This window comes from Colius striatus, chromosome 3, assembly GCF_028858725.1.
Source record: "Colius striatus isolate bColStr4 chromosome 3, bColStr4.1.hap1, whole genome shotgun sequence".
In the NCBI taxonomy this organism is placed as follows: Eukaryota; Metazoa; Chordata; class Aves; order Coliiformes; family Coliidae; genus Colius; species Colius striatus.
In genome coordinates, this window is record NC_084761.1 from 16,530,951 (window position 1) to 16,553,775 (window position 22,825).

General features: G+C 43.8%; 1 protein-coding gene across 2 annotated transcripts in view; it reads left to right on the plus strand.

Moving 5' to 3' along the window:
• Positions 1-22,825, plus strand: part of LMF1 (lipase maturation factor 1) — a 205,993-nt gene that overhangs the window by 67,981 nt on the left and 115,187 nt on the right. For both annotated transcript variants that reach the window (XM_061992553.1, XM_061992552.1), the window contains one exon: positions 10,856-10,921. In XM_061992553.1, coding sequence (XP_061848537.1) covers positions 10,856-10,921 — 66 coding nt within the window. The remainder of the gene's footprint in view (positions 1-10,855; positions 10,922-22,825) is intronic.

The window sequence follows — 22,825 nt, forward strand, 5'->3', positions numbered from 1 at the left end:
GTGCAAAAGGATACTGGGCAGATGGGGTTTGTTCACCTGAAGGTGCATTAATCCACAGAATCTGTAGCCTGGTCCTATAATCTGCTAATGTTGGACCAGAACTAATGTTCTCCAGATGACAAGGAAGTGCCGTCATCTTGGGTCAGACTTGAAGCTGAGTAAGGCTGACTATGAGCTTCAAACTGATGCACAAGGTACAGAATAAAGCTATTTAACCAGCAGTGTCATCTAAGGAGCATAAGCTCGTCATTGTCTGGCTAAGGAAGATATCCTAGCCCGTTATTTCACTCTTTTCATGGAAGAAGAGGAGAGACTTGAATTACCAGTTGTTCATTTAATGAGAGGTTTGTATGAACATCAGGTACAGCTCTTTTTAAAGCCTTTAGTTCACTACTGTCAGAGTTGTAGGAATAACTTTCCAAAAAGCCTAATACCTATTGTCACATCTTCCCTGTGTAGTATTTCTTAAAGAAAGGAATGAAACCACCTGGTGCAGCGTGGACAATCCAGATCATTCTTCCCTATGCCTGCCTTGAACTCCCTGGCAGAGCCTGCGGGTGTGAGATGGGAGGCTGGCAGGGAACATAGAAGATCTGGAAAGGTCTGGCCCAAATCCAGCCTCTGCTACCAGTGAAGTTCATGGCAAACCCTGCACCAGAGCGTTCTGCGGTGGAAGATCTGGGCTTATAAATTATGCAAAGATTTAAAAGTATGCAAACAGTTTCAATAACCATAACATGAACCTTAATGCATAAAAGGACCATAGAAAATGTACTGAATTGTCAAAAAGCTAGAGCTCTTACAGGACTTGGGAATGAAATATTGTGTCCATTATGAGGTATACCAGAAAAAAAAAAAGTTATAAAACACTGTCATGGAGTTCAGAGGCAGTTTTACATGTCCAGCAGAAGGACTGTGCCATTGCTGTGTAATTCTACTGCAGTGTCACAGACGAAAAGCATCTTTCCCCTGGTGAGTACAGCAGTTGGGAATGATATTTATCATTGAGGCTGAAATAACATCCAGAAATTTTTCAAGAGTTATCCTTTCAAATGCAGGAGGAAGTTGGAGCAGACAGGCAGCAAGCAGACTGAGCAACCTGCTGCAAAACAGCAGGAAAACTCAGAGTGCTTTATTATTTCTGTGGTGGTCTAAAGGCATGATGTTAGGTTCCTGAGATTGGAGTGCTTCAGGAGACAGGGTCTGGCAGGACTGAGGCGCAGTGTAGCTCTATGGTCCCTGTCCTGTAGTCCTTAAACATGTTTTTGTTAAAAAAAAATAAATCATAAAACAACCTGTACAAAACTTCTTCCTCCTTCGGTGAACTGGCGGCCTAAATTGGGGCCTAAATTACAGTTTGTCTTCAGAATTCACTAGTATATGTTTGACTTTCAAAAGACATTGAAACCGCTTTTTATATGGGTAGCTGGTAGCGGACGACAGAGTGTGTGAGGTGCAAGGCACCATTTGGGACTTGGAATTTTCTCTTGCAGTGTGTTATATTACAAAAAAAAATAACATCCAGAATTTAGGATTGCCCTTCATTGAGGGTTTTTTTTTTCTTTTTTCCTCATCTTTTGTATTGTGAAGACACAGAAAGGTTTTTAAATTGACTCTAAATTTATAACACTAGTGCCCCGTACCCCAACCGTCTCTCTAGAGCCGATATCAATAGGGGTTTTGCAGACATAGCTTGAGTCACCAGGCTTGTTCTCAGCTTCCCGTGCTATTGGCCTGTCTGTACCATTTTTTTTTTCAGAATTAATTTTGGGCTGAAAAAGTCTCAAAGACTGCTTTGTTCCTCCTTGACACTCACTCCAGGGAAAAAAAAAAAGGAGAAAAAGAAAAAAACCGTGGAAAATCTGACATCTGCATTGTAGAGAAAAATCAATAGATAGGGAGGAATATAATTATCCCCCACTCCTGAAAGAATTTTTAAGATTTTTTTTGTAACAGTGACTCATATCGGCTTAGAGCTTGAATGACATTTTAATTATTTAGGCTTTTTTTCATTTTGAATCACCAAAGTACAGCAGCCTGAAAGGGATACAGTTGGGCAGAGCAATCTGCGGCAGATGAAAAGGAAGGATTTGATGTGTTGGAGTTGAGCTGCTTCCTTCCCTCCGAGTGACTGCGTGGCTCAGGGGCGTGCGGAGCAAGATGCTGGCGTCCAATAAATAAATAACCTGTTTTCTTTCTGTGGAGATATTTTACTCCTCATACTCTTCATAAAATTGTTATAGAGCTATCTGTGATGGTGCATCCTGAACTGACTTGTGCCTAAGTTTGATCTTTTGGGTAAGAGGGGCAAACATCAGGCTGGTGGAATCGATGGGGAAGAGGGAGCAAGAGTAGTGCTGTGGATTTTCTTTGGGCAGGTTTGCCACAGTGTGGTCATGGTGGAAGGGCTCTCCCCCTCTCCTGGGATGGACATGCACAGTTCCCACGCTCTGAGCCTTCTGCAGATCAGAAGGTCTAGAGCAGGGCCTGGGGGTTCAGGAGGAGGTTCCCATTACAGAGCCTCTGCCCAGTGGTAGCAGGGACCAGGCAGTCCTCCCAACTCAGTGTTTAGCTTAAGCCTAACGCCAGGAGCTAGGAACGGTACAATGAAAAGGAACAATGTCCAGGTGTGCTTCTCGCACTGGAAAATGCAGTAGAAAAGCGAGGACTTCTCTTCACGTATTCAGCCTCTCTGTTACTTGAGAAGGTGATCCACAGCATACCACAGTGCAAATTCAGATTTCCATACCCTAAAACCAAACACTGAGTTGTCTTCAGAGAATGCAGCCAGCAGTTCAATGGCCCAGACCCCTCTTTGGGTTTGCCTTCCAGTCCTGTATTACTTTCCCTGTGCTACTGTATGCTGTGTCCTTAGGTTTGGGACCTCTGCCACAATTTAATCAAACTCATGAGATGTAGAAATCAAAAGCTGTTCATAAACTTCCTCTCTATGGCTTCATTTCCCCTGAAATTCCTTTTGTTGGATACTCTTCCAATGATGGAGAAAGGGAAGGGGGCATGTGAGGTTACTCAATCAAGCAAGACTGGAATTGATTCAGTGGGAGTGAAGGGGTAATTTTGATTTCCACCCCCAAAGTCCCCTGGCCACCAGTTGCAAACCTTGCAAATATATTCATCAGTCTACTTCATTTGAAAGAGAATTTATTAATCATAAATAGCTGGTTTTCAGCAGGCTTATTGAGATTTATAAATCGGACTGATTCGGTGCTTTGCTGGCTGGGTCAAGTCCTGCAGCAGGCAGGCAGGAGGATGAAGTTCTGTAGTTTGAGTTTTCATAAGAATTTGCAGGGAACTGAAGTTTTTTCTCTTGCAGTTGCTTGTGGATCTGCTCAAGTGACTGAGTCGTTATCGTTCCTGTAACGCTGCAGTAAGCTATCAAAGCTAGCAATGATGCTGGAGGCAAAATAGTGTCTTTTTCCACATAGCTCACATCTTACCTATAGCTGACAAATAAAATAGAAGTAGAGTGAGAAACGTCACCTGTGATATATCCGGAGCGCACATTGGCTGGGTTTGGGATATGCCATTTGTATGTGACCGTGAATGCATGGACACAGAGCAGGGGGCTGGCTGGTGGATGGAAAGTGCGTGGGGGCTCAGTGAGGATGGCTGAGCAGCTCTGGTGATTAAAACCAGGCATTTTATTGAACACCATTAATTTTTTTTTTTTTTTTAAAGAAGCCTAAATGTAATTTTCCTTCCCCTGTGACAAATGCTGGTGAATTTAATGCACCTTAATTGTGAGAGCCTGCAAGCCCTGGAGGTTGGTGTTTTCGAAGTACAAGCAGGTGCTGCATCTCCATCCTCCCCAATGCTCCTCAGCTGTGCCCTAAAGGGAGCAAACTTAGTAGAGGAGAAGGTATTGAGCACATATTTCATTCTGAATGCTAATTCAATCCAGGGTGAACATTTTATAGTTCTCATGCGGACAGCAGCGCGAGGAGATTTCTGAGTGTGCAGAATGGCCTGGAGCCGCAGTCAGCTGTAAATTAATATGACAAAAGATCTCAACTTTCCCCTTCCCCAAGCCAGGCTTTCGTATTGCTGGAAGGGGCTTGTGTGCACATTCTGGCTGCCACAAGCTCAGCCAAAGTGCTCGAACCCTGGTGTCTTTGTAGCCACCATCCCATCAATATGAATTTAATAATTCTGGTTAGAGCTGGATTCAAAGCAAGGCCACAGAGGTGAAAGGGCAATTACTAGTTCACTTAGCCACCTGCTTCCTTCCCTTTAGCTTATATTTAATTTGTATTGTTGAATACCTTTCCCTTCTGATATGCGGGGCTTTGAAAGTCCCTTCACCCACCCCCAAGTGTGCAAACAGAGCCAGGGTTTCTGGGGGTGCTTGTTTTTTTTTCCCGGGGTTGTACATATGCATTTACTTTTATTGTCACGAAAATAAAATGAACTTGAAATTCCATTTCCCCAGGAAATGCAGGAAAAATTAAGAAATGTTATAAAAAATCCCAATCTTCTGCCCATTAGTTTTCAATACTTGTGTTGAAATAAATGCAGAATTCAAGTGTTTATCTGATGCTCTGCTAGCTTAGAAATAAAAAACTTCCTAAATTTATCCACTTTAAAAAAGGAAAAAACATTTTTCAAGTCATTTTGGAATTTAGAAAACAAGAAACAAGTTTGTGTGATGGGCTTTGTATAGCACATCTTTTCTGTGTGTTTCCCAAATGATTGCATCCTCACGTGACAATATTAAGAGTATTATGTTGAGCTGGAATAAAATCAAAACTTGTATAAATAAAAACAGTGACTTCTTATACCAGTGATGACTTGAGTTGACAGAGGAAGCTGCATGCTACTTAGGGACATGGTTTTGTGCAGCATGGCAGTGCAGAATTTACAGTTGGACTCTTTGATCTTAAAGATCTTTTCCAAACTAAACGATTCTATGAGGTGCCCAGAGGGCTCAGGGTGTTGTTCTGTGTTGGTGCAGCATCCTGCCCAACGAGGTTGTGTTTGGTGACACGAAATCCTCTGTACTATTGCTGTGCAAATAGTAAATACCTGCCTGCAGGATGGCATCAGATGCTGTTTCAAATTTCCTGGGATCTGGAGATTTTCTTCTTTATTTCAGACTTGTGAAATGTGGTCAGGTGTTGTAAGATAACCAGGAGTAATGATGTTACCAGCTGGCACATAGCCCCTGCTGTGCAGGCAGCCTAACTTTGCGAGTTTAATAAAAAGTCAGGGAGATGGTTGTGTTGGACAAGGTGCTGAAAGCAGGATGAGAAAGGCTTTCCTCTTCTGCATGATGGTATCTTATTGTTCTCGCATCTTCGGGATACTTCAAAAGGGCCGTAAAAGCTGGGGTGGTTTAGTACGTTTGGGTGCAGTCCAGTCTGAAAAGTAAATTACAATGGGTGCACTGAATTCACCTGTCTTTTTTTAGTCACTCAATCACATTTTTTTATCAACTCCTCAGTATATGGGGGCTGGCAGGTCTGTTCCCCGTGTAGGGCAGCAGTTTCTCAGGAGTTAACAGTAGATGCACTTGGGAATATTTTCTTATTGCCTACCTGTAAGCATGGGTAACTTCTGACAGCATTAATTAGTGCTGAGCTAACAGGTCAATTTTGATACTGTATCAAAATGCTACCTGGAGCTTCTGGAACACCACAAGGAGAAATTAAAGCTGGGAGAGATGGAAAGGAACCAGGCTTGGCATAGAGAACACCACCACTGGAAAATAGGAAGAACGCTCTGCAAGTGTTGCTTTTTTTTGTGTGCTTCTGGAGCCTTGAACTTATTCTTTACAAAAACTAGAGACTTGTACACTTGAGAGAAAGAGCAATTAAGCCGAAGGCTGATACATCGGGTTTGTAGTAGCAATAGCCCATAGCCTGGGGGCTACTGAATGCTCTAAAAGCCTTTATGTGTTCATGGACTTTGAAGGTACGAGACAAGTCCTACTCTCCAAAAATACCCCAAAAAAGTAATGGGAAAGTCCTTTGTTAAAACATTTCCACCCTGCTCTTTCTGACAGTCAGGTATTGCCTCCAACACAGTCTTAATGCAGCAAAACACCATGATCTGTCCCACCTAAGGTCGGTCTGTGGAGCTCAGTTTCAATCACATACTGTGCCTCACCAGAGCCTAAAATAAGACTGTTTCCTTCCTTTCCTTCTGCTCAAGCAACACTACCAGGAGGTAGCTGGAGGTATGAGATCTGACTGCCATGCTCTGTGGGAAGGAAGCAGTTAGAGATGCGATTTCAGGGATATGAGTCCTGCTCTCCAAAGTGCTGCTGCGTGATTTCTTTCCTTTCCTTGTTTTCCATTTAATTTGTCCATATCATTCATCTCTTTGCATAATATTTGCTCCAAAAATACTTCTTGAAAGATGTTTGTAGCTTATGTTCAGACAAGAGGAGGGTCTTCCAGGTCTGCTGGAGTCTTGTGGCGTTGTCCCATGTACATACATTCTGGCTCCTTTTCCTTCTGATCCATCGCACATCCTCTCCTCATTCAAAGTGGACAATTGAGGTACATGAGAGATGTACTAACCTCTGCCTGTCTCCGAGCAGGGGATGAGGATTTTTCCTCATACTTTGATCTGTGGTATGTCAGTGTAATCTGCTGCAGGTGTGGAGTCCAGGGTGGTTCAATATACACATAGGAATCTTGAAAATGGATCGGGAATTGTTAGTAGAGAAATCAAGTTAAGTGGGGATCCTCGTTTCCTCCCCTCCTCTTTTGGTCCTCCTGTGCTCACTTGGATGGAGATACTGTCTCTCAAACTAGGTTTGAATCTTCAGGAGGACGGGAGCTGACTTCCAAACTTCTCACCAGAAGTCAGCTAATTACGAGAGAGTGTGGAAAAAAAAAAGAGTCTGTGCGAGCATGAGGCAGTAAGGTATGTCAGAGCTTGTCCTAAGTGTGACAGTACTCATGGATCCACTACTCTTCACAGCAAGGCTATTTTGTGAAACACTATGGCTTGATCTCCTTCTGTGGTCCTTCTTCCCCATCAGAGATTAAGGTACAGAGCATGTAGATTTTCATGCACTACATGCTCTTGGTCCAACTTAATTTGAAAACTGGAAAACTTGCATGCCAGCGTGGGAGTGGAAGTGGACTTGGAGACAGCAGCAGAGTAAAGAAGACTTGAAACGCCCCCAAATTATGAGAGTGGGAGTTTTCTATGCTGAAAAACAGATTTGATGTTAAGAGCTTTAAGTGACTTTCCTGTTTAAAAGCTTTATAGTAAACAAAATGTGATTAACTCTCTTAGTGACTCATCGCAGGAAAGAGATTGATTTCAGTATGGTGATTTTCTGTCGTACACTTGTTTTAATTATCCCTGCTGAATAACAGAGCTTGATAACAGCTTGGGCAAGGTAGGAGGGAAGGTCATCAAGATAGCTATCCTTTTTTAATATTCCAGCATTCTTGCACAGAGCTGTTGGTAGCGTCCGTCGTGCCACTGACAGGGCTGGCGGCTGCAGCACATCCTGTGAGATGCTATCAACGGATCCGGTAATTTTAGAAAAGGTTGGAGGGGCAGAGCAAGCTGCAGATGATTCAGGAGGGGGAGATGCAGCCGTGAGTGTTGACAGCGAGTCTGTCTTGTCCCTGCCTCCCCTGTTCCAGCCCTCGCAGAGTGATGGAGAAGAGAGTGATGGGATCTGCTGAATATCTCCCTAGAGAGCAAAATTGCAGAACAGCCACCGTCTCGCTTTCCCATCCTGTGGGTCTTATATGGTAACACTTTGTATCCATCATGCTTTTATCTGCGCCTTTTGGACCACTTCTGCTTGGGGTTTTTTTGGTGCTGATGGTGGTGGTCTGTGTGGGAGGGTGTCCATTTCATGATGATGCTGAGATGCAAACCTTCCGGGGCTGGGGTATTTCTAGATGTGACCTCCTGGTTTGGGCCCTTCTCAGCCATGCATGGAGCCACCCCAAGCCATTCCCATTGCAGCCTGCGTGTGACGGCTGCACGCATGAGGTCTGAAGTTGCCTCTTCTCTGGAGGCTGCAGGGAGGGCAGGTGCTCAGGCTTCAGTGTAGTCCTCAGGGAATTTTTCAGGTCTGAAGGCCAGCAGGGATGTGCAGGGTACCAGCATCCCAGACAGAGCATGCACCACACTGCTTTGGTACCCTTCCTTGTTCATTGGTTGTGCAGAGCCACATCGGACACCACAGAAACCTTTGCCTTATTGCACATTCCTTATCAATCACTTCCATAAAACAATTATTATCTTTTACTCTATCTCCTTGTTCTTCGTGGCTGGTTATGAGGGCATTGGTTTGCTCTGCTGCACCTCTAGCATTTGCCTCTGTGAGGTGATACTTTTCCTGCAGCTGATAGTTGATGCTGAGAGCTCATGGGACTTGTGCTGTCTGTCTGGCTTTTTCTTCCTTGACCTCAGGATGCTGTTGTGTCCAAATGGCTCAGAGAAGGTGGACTTTTGTCTTGCTCCAAGAGATGTGCCATGAGGCGTCTGGGCTTTTATTGCCTTAACTCTACCATGTTTATTCTTGGATCAGCATTCTCTGGATTCAGGGATTTTGGAAATATGTAATAGTTTCTGTTTACTGTCCTTTTCATTTAGCATTGGCATGAAAACTATTTCAATATTTTATGGCTAGAGAAGAAAAAAAAGAAAAATAATTTGGAACATCAGATGGGTGAAATCTGCTTGAAGTCAGCAATGTGCCTGATAACAGGTGTAACTGAAGGCTGGAAATAGCCCTGCTGAAGGCTACTGGGGTCACCGCCGTTCACAAAGACATGCGTGTCTAAACATCATCTGGGATGAGGCTCAAAACAAGAAAGGTGCCCATTTCCTATTGATTTCCCTGCCAAATAAGCTCATAACTATTTTTGTGAATCTTTATTTGGTTAGGAAAGTCTATGTTGGGTTAAGCCCAAAGTCCAACTAACTTCTTACATGGTCTCTAGTAGCAGCCATTAACATTCCTTGGGGAAGAATATAAAACATAAAGTGATCTTCTAGGGCAGCTCCTCGAAGCTTCTGGCAGTCAAGTGGTTTAGGGACTTTCCAGGGAGGAGGTTGTGTTCAGAAGTTGCCCCAAACCTGTCCTCTGGGAATATGTCCAATTCCTTTTGAACACATTTGTACTTCTGGCTTCCATAAGTGAAAAGATTTACCATGTTGAAAAGTACATCTTTTGGTTTTTTCTAGACGAGCTTGGGTCCTTCCATCAGATTGTCTTTATGTTATCCTGATATATGTATCAGGAGAAATGATCAGTAATGGTTCCCAGTTGACCCCTTCTGTGCCAGTCAGGAGTTGCTAGGCTCTGCTCTGTCCCCTCTTTTCCATGCTCAGCAGCCCTGGGCTCTCCGACGACATTCAGCCTTTATACATTCCCTACAGCCATGGGAACTAGATATTTCTGGACATCTAGATATTTAGGACATCTGTACAGTTTTTCTGGGGTCTTTCACTGGAATTTGGGTTAGTTTTTTCTTTTTTTGAGCCTCAAGACTGCTAAACTTTGTTTAATGCTGCAAGTGAAGTGGGCTTTTTTTAGTAATTTGTATGAAACCGGAAGGCCAGGATGTGCCATAGTGCTGGAATCTCCTCCTCCTCTGACCATTCAGATTTTGGCACTGACAGGTCTCTGGTCTCTTCTGGAAGACTTTCCCTACTGCAAATGTAAAGAAGTTTCAGGATGCTCCTAGTGTAGCAAGCGATGGGTCCTTGCAGAAACTCCCTGCATGTTTCTACTAAGGCAGGCAGGAACATTATAATTAGGGGCAATGTCAGAGGTAGGCAAATACCCCCTAATTGTATGCAGATGATAGAGCTGGTTCAACCTTTTGACTAGTGAAGCTTTCCTCAATTTGGGATATGGTGATCCTAATCAGGGACCTTTCGCCATACATCAAAGCCATCAGGCTGAGCCCGCATACCTTTGGGCTGGCACAGCTTGATTGCACAGCTTCCTGCTAGCAGGCTCATCCCTGGCCAGGTGTCTTTCCTGCTGTGGACGACTGATTCCTTTCTGCTCTTCATCACTGAGGCAAAGAAATTTAATCCCAATATTACTGCCAGCCCTGGAATGGACCCACTGATTTGGAAATTTCACCCTCTTGTTGCCCTGAAATATCAATGCACAGCAGCCTCTGATACCTGCTTATTTCATTGCCAACCTCTAACCTAAGGTGGAGCAGACCTGTCATTAGTGCATTCATCTGTGTTTAGATCTGTCAGCTTCCTTCCCCTTCTCCTCTTTTGTTTCTCTAATTACTTTGATTGCATCTCTGTATCCAGCTCAGGGCTGGTGAGGCTGGGGGATCCCTGTCCCAGTCTGTGTCACTGTTTCCTATTTTGTAGGCAGCAGAGGCAGCTTTGCAAGAGGGAGACAGTTTGGTCTGGGTTTAAAAATTGCAAATGCAGCTGTATTTAGGTCTGTGGGTAACTTTTCAGTCTGTTATACAGAAAGGTCCCAGCAGCAGAGCTGGAAGCCAATGCTGGGAGCACTGAGCTACCCACAGCCTCTCTGCAGAGACTCAACTGTGGGTCATGAGTCTCCCAGCACTCTTTAAGCCATGTGACATATTCCACAAGGGTTTTGTGTCAAATTTTCAGTAAACAAGCAGTGAAGGAATCATGCTGAAGCTCTCATTGCATTATGCTCCGTTTGGTACAATGACTGGGCCTGAGGTGCAGATGTGCTGTGGGGTCCCCAGGAGTCATGCCAGGCTCTGTGCTTCCCTGCTGTTACAGTTTCTCCTTGTAGTTTAACCCCAGAGTATTTGGCACCTTGAGGTAATACCTTGAGACACACGTTGAAATAAAATAAAATATTTGTGACAGTATTTTTTTGTCTTTTCTTTCCCCTCAGGGTCTGATTAAAATTCGAGGAGATCGCTGCTGGAGGGAGTTAACTTGTATGGATTATCACTATGAGGTGAGTTATCTGCATGTTAAAACTCATTTTTCTTGTCTGCTTTACCTTGGTTGAAACATTTTCTCCCACCTTTTCTCTTCTGCCAGGCAGCCCTCTGTGCTTTCTTTCTTTATTGTAGCCTTTTGTCTCAGTCAGTGCAGTCAGTGTCCATGTGTCAGCTTAGCGATGCTATTTTTCTCAACTGGTCCTAAAAGACCAATTTCTCTCTTTCTCTCACTGTCACAGATTGATTCAGGAGCAAACATGAGGCTTGCTGAGAACTCTCCTTGTAAAAATGTTATGGGAGAGGATCAGAAAGGACTTTTCCATGGCATTGTGCTGAATTCTTTCTCTTTATGCCTCTAAAATGTGGACATACATAAACAGAAACAGAGCACCTCAGTGCTCTCCAAGATACAGAGCACTAATTATTGGCAACTCAGAATTATACGGTTTTATCTTTTTGCATCTGTTTCAGTGATTACATTGCATTCTGATTATAAACTGTGGTTTGTATTACGGCTCTAAGTGTTGTCTCCTGTTTGATTACATAGAGGAGCTCAACTTACCCTCACTTTTTACCTGCATTTGTACATTTACATTTTGTATAAACAGTGTTGAAAAAGCAATTGGTGCATACGGTGACACTGCTGGGCCCACAGCCCTGGTTTGATGAAGGAAATGGCACTGAAGCAATATTCCCTTCTCTAGATTAACATTGCAGCCACTGAGAGTGGCATTTGACGCTATATTGCCTCTACTCTATAATCCATATCCATTTAATGAGCAGGTGAACGTGCTGCATCTATGAGCTTGAGGCTGCAGTTTCTGGTGCTGTGTTTGTCCAGTGTTGGTAAGACCAGTGCCTCAGCCACACAGATATTTTCAACCAGTAGCCCTGAGCTGTTAGCCCCTGGAGATATACATTTGGGGTGACGTTCTCAGCGGATCTTCATCATGTCTGGAAACCATTTCCCTCTTCCAATTAAACCTGGCAGAGTTTGACTTCTCTGACCTGCAGAACACGTTCCAGGGTGTTGCCTGTGAATTACTTTTTAAAGGGTAGGCACGCTGAGCAGTGGAAATGGGAACACTCGCACAGGACCTCTGTCTTTCCACACAAGGGTGGAAAGACACGAATTGCATGAGACTGCCAGGGACCACATTGCCCAGTCCTATTACAGGATTGGGATACCTCTTCCCAAAGTAGGAAAAAATTCTGTCAGTTTCCCAGGTGCTGACACCTTTCTCTTCTGTTCTTATGACTGAGTTAACTGCTTATACATTTTGGAATGGAATTTTGCAGATGCAGAAAGCTATATCTGCCTTTTCAGCTTTAATGCTCCTTTTTTATTATAATTTACTTTCAGTGGGATTTCACCCACTGAATGCAAGGATGACCTTTTACGAAGGCTACTGCTGACTTAGCTCATGTGGTGTCCATCATTGGTGTCCTGCTTCACTCTGAGTAAAACATTGAATGCAAAGACCCTTCAGTTCTTTCATTTTTAAACTCAAAGGTGGCTGCAGTAAATCATCCTTCCTTTTTTGCCTAGCAGTGTGAGGGCTCTGCTCCACATGCTGCCAGGCACTTGGCAGCAGCCTGAGAAAGGCAGCTCAAAGTGAGCCCTGCAGAGTCCTCTGGCCAGCTCCTCTGGTGACCCCAGCCCACAACAGTCAGCCTGCATAATCCCAAATATTTCAAATCAAAACCAGAATCAATTCTATAGCCCAGAAGACTAATTAAGACCATTCCTGTCATATCCATAATGCAGGATCCCCAGCCTGTGCGAGTAATTGGTAACAGGGGCAAGGGGCAGATCACATTATCAATATCAATTATTTTAATCTGCACAAAAGAAGCTGCAGTAAAAGGAAAATTAAAGAGGCGAAACTTTGTCTACTAGCAATAAGAAACAAAGGACTGCAATTCACCTGCTGATTTCGACCAGCCAGAGGGAGGAAGAAATGGTGAAGCTGAAGATACCTCTCTGAGGAAGGGAGGGAGCTGAGAATCTGCATGTAATTAGGATGATAAAACTGGGTATTGGACCAGCTCATAAGTGGACCTGGGCCAAATGTAGTCTGCTGTGATGTATGTTGGCCACCCCAGCTCTCCTTCTCCACTCCTGGACTGCAGTCCAAGATCTACATGGGCTTCGCTGCCAAGAGAATTAATGAAAACACATGGCCTCCATCTCTTGTGTAGTGAGTGCGCCCTGGACTGTTTATTTGTAGTAGAACCAGCAGCTATGCTCGTGGAAAATAACATTTCCACTTTTGTCAGGAATCGTGTAGAAAATAGTAAAATGTTGTTATGGCTTGAGTAATTAAATGGGGCATATTTTTCCTCCTTCTTTCCTTTCTAATGTCCAGGGCCTTAATCCCAGCCTTTATGGAGATCTGTTCCTCCACTGAAGACTCTCTGTTTAGGGGGCTTACGATCTGTGACGCTGTGTAATTTGGAGAGGGAAATGGTAGAATGCATGGTTTACACAGGAAAGATATTTTCCTAGCAGCCTAACTCTCCCCTGATCCCTGAGGAATAGATGGGCTCCAGTAAGTGGGGAAGAGAAAGGCAGACACTGATGGAGATGAGAAGACTTTGCTACACCACCATAAACAGCCCAGCAAATGGAAACTACTTGGAGACTAAGATTGTGGGTGGAGGTAGAAACACTGCATGGATTAATTGTGGCTGTGGCTGCCAGGAGTACCAAACTCTAATACCAACTTGGCAAGACACCACACACAGGGAATGTAATCTCATTCTGCATTAGTTTCTTTACTAACATGGCTGGAGTCTCCAAGGTAGTGTATATATTTGCACCCTGGTGTGCCTACAGGTCAGGGCTCCTGATGCCTGTGGGGCTCTGGAGCTTCATGTGCAGAGGTGTCCATGTTAGCATGTGAAAATTGACATGCCTGGTTGGTAACTGACAGGTGAAGTCCTGGGTTCTGACATACCATGGACTTTAATTATCATTCATTGGGTTTGCCATCCTTCACTGCTGGTTGTGGCTAGATGACTTTTTTCCCTATAAGAAGTCACAGTAAAGGAAGGCTTTTGCTCAGTGGAAGCTATTCCTACTGCAGTCAGTGCACAGGGAAGCTGCTTCTGGGTTTTTGGCCTGTTTGTCATCATGATTATTAAGCATTTATCTGCTGTGTACATGCTGGTTTACAAATATGTGTGCAGCAGTTTGCATCCATCTCTGCTTCCACTGGAGCATGTGGCACAGATCCCACGGCACTTGGCAGCATCCTGCCTGTTCAGAGCAGCCTCAGCTCCCCACGTGTGCAAGTGGGGAGACATGTCTGAGTGTGTGCCCCTGCCCATCCCCCTGTCCCTGCCTGCTCCAGAGGGCATCCTTCACTCCTGCAACACCTCCCTCCCCCAGCCAGGCTCCTGTATACACTGGGGAGAAATCTGCTACATAAGTTTTTTTGCCACTCATGGCTGTTTCTCAATATTGCACAGCTTGTGGGACATGGCCTGGGCATGGGCTAGAGCAGCCTTCTATAACCAGTGTTAGTAGGTACCAGGTCTGTGAGCCAGACGTGGGATCAGGGAGCACCAACTTGCTTTTCAGGGGCCTCTCACCACTCCCTCCTGTGCCAAGCTTTATCTGGCCTGAGCTTTGCTAATTCTGGATGTGCTGCATAGCTGGCACAAGCACAATGTCTTAACATGCTCCAAATGGAGAAAATCCTCTTGTGCAAGACCTGTGTTTTACAACCTCCCCTCCAAACCTGCAGCTCTCTGACCCTCATGCTTACACTGCGGAACACCTTGTGACCATATGTCTTGGCACAGGAGAGTTTGAGTGGCACAGGCAGGAGACGAGCATTTCTCACCTGCAGCCAGTCCAAGTGGAACCCCTGGTTTTGGATGCCAGTGATGGTCTTGGCAGAGCAGTTAAGCAGATAATCTTAGGGCTTTAGAAATAGGAAAGTCCTACATGGTCCCATCTCTTGCATCTCCCCGCATCCCAGTGCAGAAGTACTCCCTGTGGGATGCAATCAAGCAATGCATTCTTATAATAGCTGCCAAAGTATTGTTGCTTTTTAATTACAGACAGATATCTTGTAAAATTCAGCCACCAACCGGTAGGAACAGCTGCCGAAGCAGCTGCTCAGGCAGACAAGCGTGTGGAGGGGAGGCCTGCTGGGCATCCTCATCCTCAGCCAGCTTTACACCGATTCTGTGCACACCCAGGGGGACCCTCATGTCCTGATGTCCTCAATGGGCCAGAGCTGGGCAACGTTCAGTAGAGCTGCGAGCCATGACACGCACCAGGCAAGGAACCTGTGGTCCTTCCACTCACCACTGGAGCAACTTGTTTTATATTTTTAATTTTAAGGGGTTTTTTTTTGAAGTGGTGTTTTGAAAGGAATGTCTTTTATCCAAGAGGTTCTCAATGATGTGCAGCCTTTGCTGCAGAAAGCCAGGCTAGGAAGGCAAACTCACTACTGAGACAGAGATGAGGCTAAAGGGGAAGGAAAACAAAACCCCACTCCCAAAGTAACAAAACCTTTGTCAGCATTCAAGTAAAGCCCAGGATTTGCTTTCCTGCTGTGGAGTTATCCACAGGTGCACAGGATGGGACAGTTGGCAAGAAGCAAGAAAGTTCAAAGGACTTTGCTGAACCAGCCTCTGCTTAATAACCAAGTCCCATTTTAGTGATGAGTTTGTCAGTGCTGCTGAGAAAAGCTTTGTTCTTTATGTAAGACACTGCACAGCCACAAAGGTCACTTCTTCTGATTTGTACAAATTGTCGCTAATTATTCTGTAACTGTTTTTCTTAAATAGAGGCTGTCAATCAGTGCTCCAGCTTCTGGCATACAGCAGCTCTCCAGTTCCTGGAGAAGCTCTCTGGAGCACAGTGTCTTTTGTGCCTAATTATGGGCTTGCTGACTGATAGCTGTGCTGATAAGGATGAGAAGGAAGCTCTAACTGCTCTTTAACTGCCTCTTGATTCCTTTTCTCCCTTCTCTTCACTGTATTAGGCTTTGTTAGACTTTTCATCCAGCTTTTTCCAACCTGTTATGAAACAAGAAGTAAATAATATCTAACAATTCATTTTAATAAATCAGTAAATTATCTGCTCTTCATGATCTATGATCTCTCCATATGGGCTTTGTTCCAACAGTTTACATTACAGGAAGCAAAAATGTTCCTAACAGGGAAGCACATACTAAGATCTTGTGCTCAAAATATATGTTTTAAAACTACAAATTAATATGAAGGAAGCAATGCTGAATTAAACAGAAAACAAGAATATTTAAGAGAAATAACCATACCGAGCGTTTGGGAGATCTTATTTTTAATAACACTATATTTATGTAGCAGCCTCAGTTTACAGTCATTGGCCCTTTACAGAATTTTCTTCATTCTGAAGACAATAAAGGTGAATCCTGGTAGGAGTGGTGGTCACAATAAAGTATTCACAAGCTGTGGTTTCACTGAGTAACTCCTAGGTCTGGCCTGGCAATGGAAGCTCAGGTTTGGCAGATGGGCTTTCCAAAACTTTCTTCCGGGAGGAGCACAGATCTTCCCCTTACAACAACCACTAAAGGGAAACCAAAGGACCCACCTCGCCGTTCCTGGCACAACAGGCCTAAGCCAGTTCATTGGCACTTTTTCCCCCTGCTGGTATGAAGGGGGCTGATTGTGTTTCATTGAATGTAGAATCTGTAATTTGCATCTGTGGTCCTTCCTTCTTTCAGGGTGTGAACTTGCATGGTTTTGCTGATGGCTTTTGCTGGTTCCTCTTGAGACTCAAGGTGTTGGGTTACTGAGGTCAGGGCTGCTTCAGAGTCCCATTGTGTGTGTCATCAGATGAGGTTTGCTGCAGAATTGGTTGAGGCTCACAGAAGGGACAAGATGCAACATTGGGAAATTTTACAGATTTCTCCAAAAGCATTTGAAAAGGGTGTGGAAGTCCAGCAGCCCGTGCTTGCAGGGTCTAGGGTGAGCTAAGTGCTGCTGGACATATAACTGTGAGCCCAGGTGACTGCCAGCCCTCAGCATCTGGGAGGCTTTTAAGAAGTGACCATGGGATTTGGTAGATGTGCCATGGATTTCTGGGGTTGCTCACAGCCTGTTGTTACTTGAAACAGTAAAATTTGTACTCTGAAAGACTTTTTTTCTGTGAAAATGTGAGTGAAGTGAGTGGTGATCCATCTCTGCACTCACTGGACAACTTGCCACTTAGAAGCCGATGCCACTGTTGATGAGTCCTCTGTAAGGACAGCGAGAAGGAAATATGATTCTGCCTATGGTGGTTTGTAAATGCAGTGTGTTTTTATCTCCTGTTGTAAAAGCAAACTGTTATTTGAGTTAAGGCAAGTGATACCAAAGAGTGAGGGTTTTTTTGGTGATTTTTTTCCATTCGGTCATAACTTCTGAAAAATGACCTTTTTGGAGACATAATTGAAAAACCAGTTGTCCTTATTCACACCTGTCGAAGGGCTGGTTAGTGTGGATTTGAAGCTAAGGATGGTTTTTAGTGATTTGCATGATGTCAGTGCTAGCATAGTAAGAAGGGCCAATTCCTGACCTTGCCTGTGATCAATTAAGTAATAAGATCCATTGTAAGGTAAGTGCATGAAGCAATAATATTGGCAGATAAATGTCAACACAGCATCAAAAGCTTATTACGTTGTATCTGGATTTTGTATCAGGCTGCTGCAAGAAGGTCTCTATCTGAGGTTTTCAGATGAATCCCAGGTGCAAAATATCTTTGAATGCAATCTGCTCAAAATGTTTGTTATTCCCAACTTTGGGCTGGGCTCTGTTGTTCTAATACTAGTTAAATGTGCACATCACTTGAAAAGAGAGGGAGCAGATACTTTTAAAGGTGAAATTTGTCCTGGGCTTGGGAAGATAGGTATGGCTTGGTTTGCACAGGTCGGGTTTACTGGCAGGAGCACAAGCAGAGATTCAGTGACTGTATAACTTCCAGCTGAGTGCTTCTCAGAAGGGGGCCTGGTTTTCCAGAGTTAGGGCACTGGCAGCGGGTTCTGCTGCACATGATTCTGAAAATGAGGTCTGAGCTCTGGAAAGCTGCAGAGCAGTACATTTGCAGAAGCGTGACCATCCTTGTGGAGTCACAGTTTTAGAAGACTTAACAATAAATACTGACAACTGTGCCCAGTTATACTGCTGCTTAAAAAGTGAAAAGGAATACAGTCTTCTGCATTCAAGGGCTGCTCCAGAAGAAGTATGGTGATTAATAACATTGGATCTTAAGCAGAACAAAACCAGATTTCTCCTACTTGCAGGGACATGGTAGATGATATTTTATTCCAGGCAGAGCAAGCAGGGAAGCTGCTTTCCCCAGTCTTGCACTTGTGAGAGTGTAGGTTTGCTGTCAGCCAGCGTTTGGTCCAGGAGTCTGGCTTGTATTACTCTGAACAGTAGACATGACAGATGGGAAGTGGATTCCCAACCACATCAAAATCAGCATCAGTTCAGCTATCATCTTCATCAGGGCCAGGCTTCTGGCAGTGAATTTAGAAGGGAGAGGAGTGTCTGTTCAGAGAGCTATCAAAATAAAAGGTAGAGCTGCAAATCAACATCATAAAGCAGACCAAGCATCTTTGGCCCAGGCACAGGAAACCACATACTACTGAAGTAAATTGGACATAAGCAGGTGCTGAGAGAGGAGCTTTCATAATGGCTTTAAAAGGAAACTAATGGCAGGAATTGGAAGGATGGGATAAACCTGCAGTAAGTGATCCCTCCCAGACACCAGCTACCATGGGTGACAAAGCACTGGTTTTGCTGCAGGATTTTCTTTATCTCTTTGGTGAAGTTCAAAAACTGCATTTCTTCATGCATTTCTTCACCAAAAGTAACTGTATTAAACCAATAAAAAATAAACTGAGCAATTCCTGTGATTCTCACTTTGGTATAAGACAAACAGGTTAATGGCACCTGCCATTTGAATTGCCCACTGGTTGCCCCAGCTTCCCCCTGATTTCCAGCGATATTAAAGCAAAATTGGATAAACTAGCAAAACTTTAGTGGAAATGCCCTCCAGGGAACTTTGTGTTGTGAGCCTTTTGAGGTTTTTGAAGCGTAGGAAGACATTATCCCTCCCCACTGCCGGGATCAGCAGCAGAACTGTCAGTCACAGGCTATAAATGCATTGGGAATATGCCAATACCGTTTTCAGCAGTAATACAATTCCTCTTCCTGGATTCTTTTCTGTTTTTCTTAAGGATTTGTTTTAAGCCTGGTGAAAGCTTCCTGTACAACTATTGGATTTCATCTCTTCGTTACACTCTCCCACTGTTTCAAACTTGGTTTACAGACCACCCAGGACCCTCATCACTTGCCTTAAATATTCTCCTCTTTTCCTCCCCCTTCCACCCATTTGGGTTTTTTTCAATCCTAATCAGATTAATCCTGACAACCCACTTTGCAGCCACTTAATCAGCTCTCCAGGCTCTGACCCTGTATGTGGCTTTTATCCTGCTGGCCAGCTTCTCCCACGGACAGGGATGATGGAGCCCATCGCTTCCCTCTGCCTATCAGGGGCTGTGGGGAATAATCTACTGCTCATGAAACGTTCAGGACCCAGGAGGTTTGTCAGCTTTGAAGCTAACAGAGGCAATGCTCCAATAATTATTTAAATTGTGAATTTCAGAGCTAGTTAATGGTGTGTTTTAAGAAATCTGCAAAGAGAAGAAGATGACAAATTTCAATGCTATCTGGAAGACAGAAACGAGGAGGTAAAATGGTAGAAGAGAATTTAAGAGCTTTCCAGCTTTTCCAAGTAGCATGTCTGTTACCTCTCTTGCTTTTTGGACAAGGATTGCTCAATTGGCCTCCCAGTATGGTGTCAGCACTCCTCTTTTTCTGCCACAGCATCTTGGCCTTCCAGACTCCACAACTATGTCCATCAGACAGGATTGGCTATCTGGTCCAGGACCCCCTGCCATTGTGATACAGCTTTGACACTCAGCTTGGGACTTAGCCCTGGCCCAGAGCCCTCATGCAGGTGTACCCATGCCTCCATACTCTGGCTAGTCAAAACTAGCCTCCATGGCCATAAGTGTACTAATTTTTTTATCATCCTTTTTGGCATGAATGGACATTAAATACTATCTTTTCTGGTCTTCTACATACCAACGTACCAGCTGCAGTGTATGGAGAGCAGGTCTTTTCATCCATTACCACTTTCCCCAGTGTTTGTAGGGGATTAACCATCATTCCACTTCCCTTGCTTCAGAGACCGTTGAGATGATGTAAACTGTTGGTGTCTGCCAAAAGGTAGTGCTCTTCTTTTTCCATAATATTTACTCTCAACGGTCCAGAAGTCTAAGCAAGACTGAAAATTGTAGACTGCAATTTCATGTAGCTGCAAAATGGTGTATGCAGAGCTCCAACATACAATTAAATTATCCAAAAAACAGTCTATGTCCTTGCCATCTGCTTTTGCAGGGAAAGCAAAATAACTACATGCTTTTCAGATAGAGTTTAAACAAATAGGGTGTTGGTTTACAAGCTGGTTGTTTTTTTTCTGTCGAGATCAGATTACATGTTCATCAGATTATGAAAACGTGCTACTGTTTCATCTCTTTGACTCTTAAATGTGTTAAATTGTTTAATGAATTTTTGCATAACAGAGAAGTCTGTCCCAATTTAATAAGGAAAATATTGAATTTGTTGCCTATAAAATAGCAGACACACAAAGAAGTTCTGCTGAAGAAACTGCATTTCCAGTGGTGAGTTGTTTGTACATCTCTCCTCCTCTGGTTGCTTACTGGGATTTTCTTACGGGAATAACCATCAGAAGGTATTCCAGTTCCCAGTTTGCCATTCAATGAGATCTGGACAGGCTGGAGGGCAGAGAGAAATCTAATGAAATTCAACAAAGGCAAGTGAGAGTCTTGCATTTGGGAAAGAATAACCCCATGTACCAGTACAGGTTGTGGAATGAACTGTTAGAGAACAGTGTAGGGGAAAGGGACCTGAGGGTCCTGGTCAATAGCAGGATGACCTCGAGCCAGCAATGTGCCCTCATGGACAAGAAGGCCAGTGGCATCCTGGGATGTTCTCCTCTCCCTCTACTCTGCCCTCGTGAGACCACATCTGAATATTGTGTCCAATTCTGTGCTCCTCAGTTCCAGAAGGACAGGGAGCTGCTGGAGAGAGTTCAGCACGGGGCCACAAAGATGATGAAGGGAATGGAGCATCTCCCTTATGATGAAAGGCTGAGGGAGCTTGGACAAGAGGAGACTGAGGAGTGACCTCATTAATGTTTACAGATACATAAAGGGCAGGTGTCAGGAGGATGGAGCCAGGCTCTTCTCAGTGGTGTCCAATGATAGGACAAAAGGCAACAGTACAAGCTGGAACATATTTCCAAAGAAACATAAGGAAAAACTTTTTCACTGTAAGGGTGAAGGAGCACTGGAACAGGCTGCCTAGATGGGTTTTGGAGTCTCCTCCACTGAAGACATTACAAACCCACCTGGACAAGTTCCTGTGTGACCTAATCTAGGTGATCCTGCTCTGGCAGGAGGGTTGGGGTTGGACTATTCTGTGGTTAATTCTTGCATGCACTGAAAGTTTTAAGTTCACCTTGAAGTTGTGTTTCCACAGAAGTGTTGGCCTGTCCAGGAGAAGGACCAGCCACTGTCACAATTTCGTAAACAATAGAGCTCCTCTATTTGCTGATAAAAGTTTGGAATATTTCCCTGTCTTATCTTTACGTTTAATTTATGCTGTTTCCATGTAGCTCTCCATGTTTTCAAACTTTTCATGTTGAGCATATACTTGCTTTGAATTGCAGAACACAGGTAAACATCACCTCAGTAATCAGGGGTCTGGTGGCCCGATACAGTTCCCATACTCATTCCCCTCCCTACCATAGCTTGGGAAGAATTCCACATATTTCTGCAACGCAGTTGTTTTCTGTTTCGCAACTTTTACAGTGCTCACAGCAAGCTGTCATAACTCTAAAGAGAATAATTTGGCATTAGGATGGTGTGCGAATGAGTTAATAGTAAGTCTCAAATCTCTGCTGTGGTGTTTTGCTCCAAAGTCGTGTGCGCCGAACTGACCTTTAATCTTGGAATATAAATCACTTTCCAGTCCTATTATTTGTAAAATCCTACAGGCTTGCAAATGCACAAAAGAAGCCTTTGTCTCTTATTAATTTAATTTATAGGTTAAAGTTTCACATCAGTGGCAAGCAAAAGCTGATTTACTATTCACTTCAGGAATTGCCATTCTGGAAAGCACGGCATTTGCTAGACTGCCTAGAAATTGTGCTATGTAATTAGGAGCTTCTGTAATTATCTATAATGTAATATAATTTGCTTATCTTTTTTGGTATGCGTTATACATAAAAGCTGGAGGGTAACTCAATGTAGATTAGTCTTTCAACCCTAAAAACTCAACAGATCAGTAAACCCACTGTTTTCTGTCTTATTCTATTAACATTGTGGCAGGATCTATGTTTTCAGGCGTTTTATGTTGTTGCCCTATTCTTTGATGTATAGAATCATCCCATCATCTCTTGTACAGTGCCATTTGTGCTGCAACCAAGAATAGCCACTTCTGTGAGAAAATTTAGATAAAAGCAGTATGGAGCTTTTTTCCCAACAGTTGAAAAGAAGACAAGCATTCCTTATTTTTGTAATTAGATTTACGCTAAGAGATTCCTCTGTGAACTCAGATGTGGGACATTGATTTCTCTCTCCAGGGTTGGGAGTGATTCCCCTCTGCAGTTCAGACCCATTTCTTCCACTTTGTGCGATTTCCAGTTAAGCAGTTTTCTACCTGACTTTTCTAGACCTCTCAAAATAACTCAAGACAAAGAAATGGAACTTTTTCATAACTGTGCTGTCACACCTCATTCCAGGGTAAAAGCTCTGACTACTCAGACTGCTCACTAGAAGCTTTTA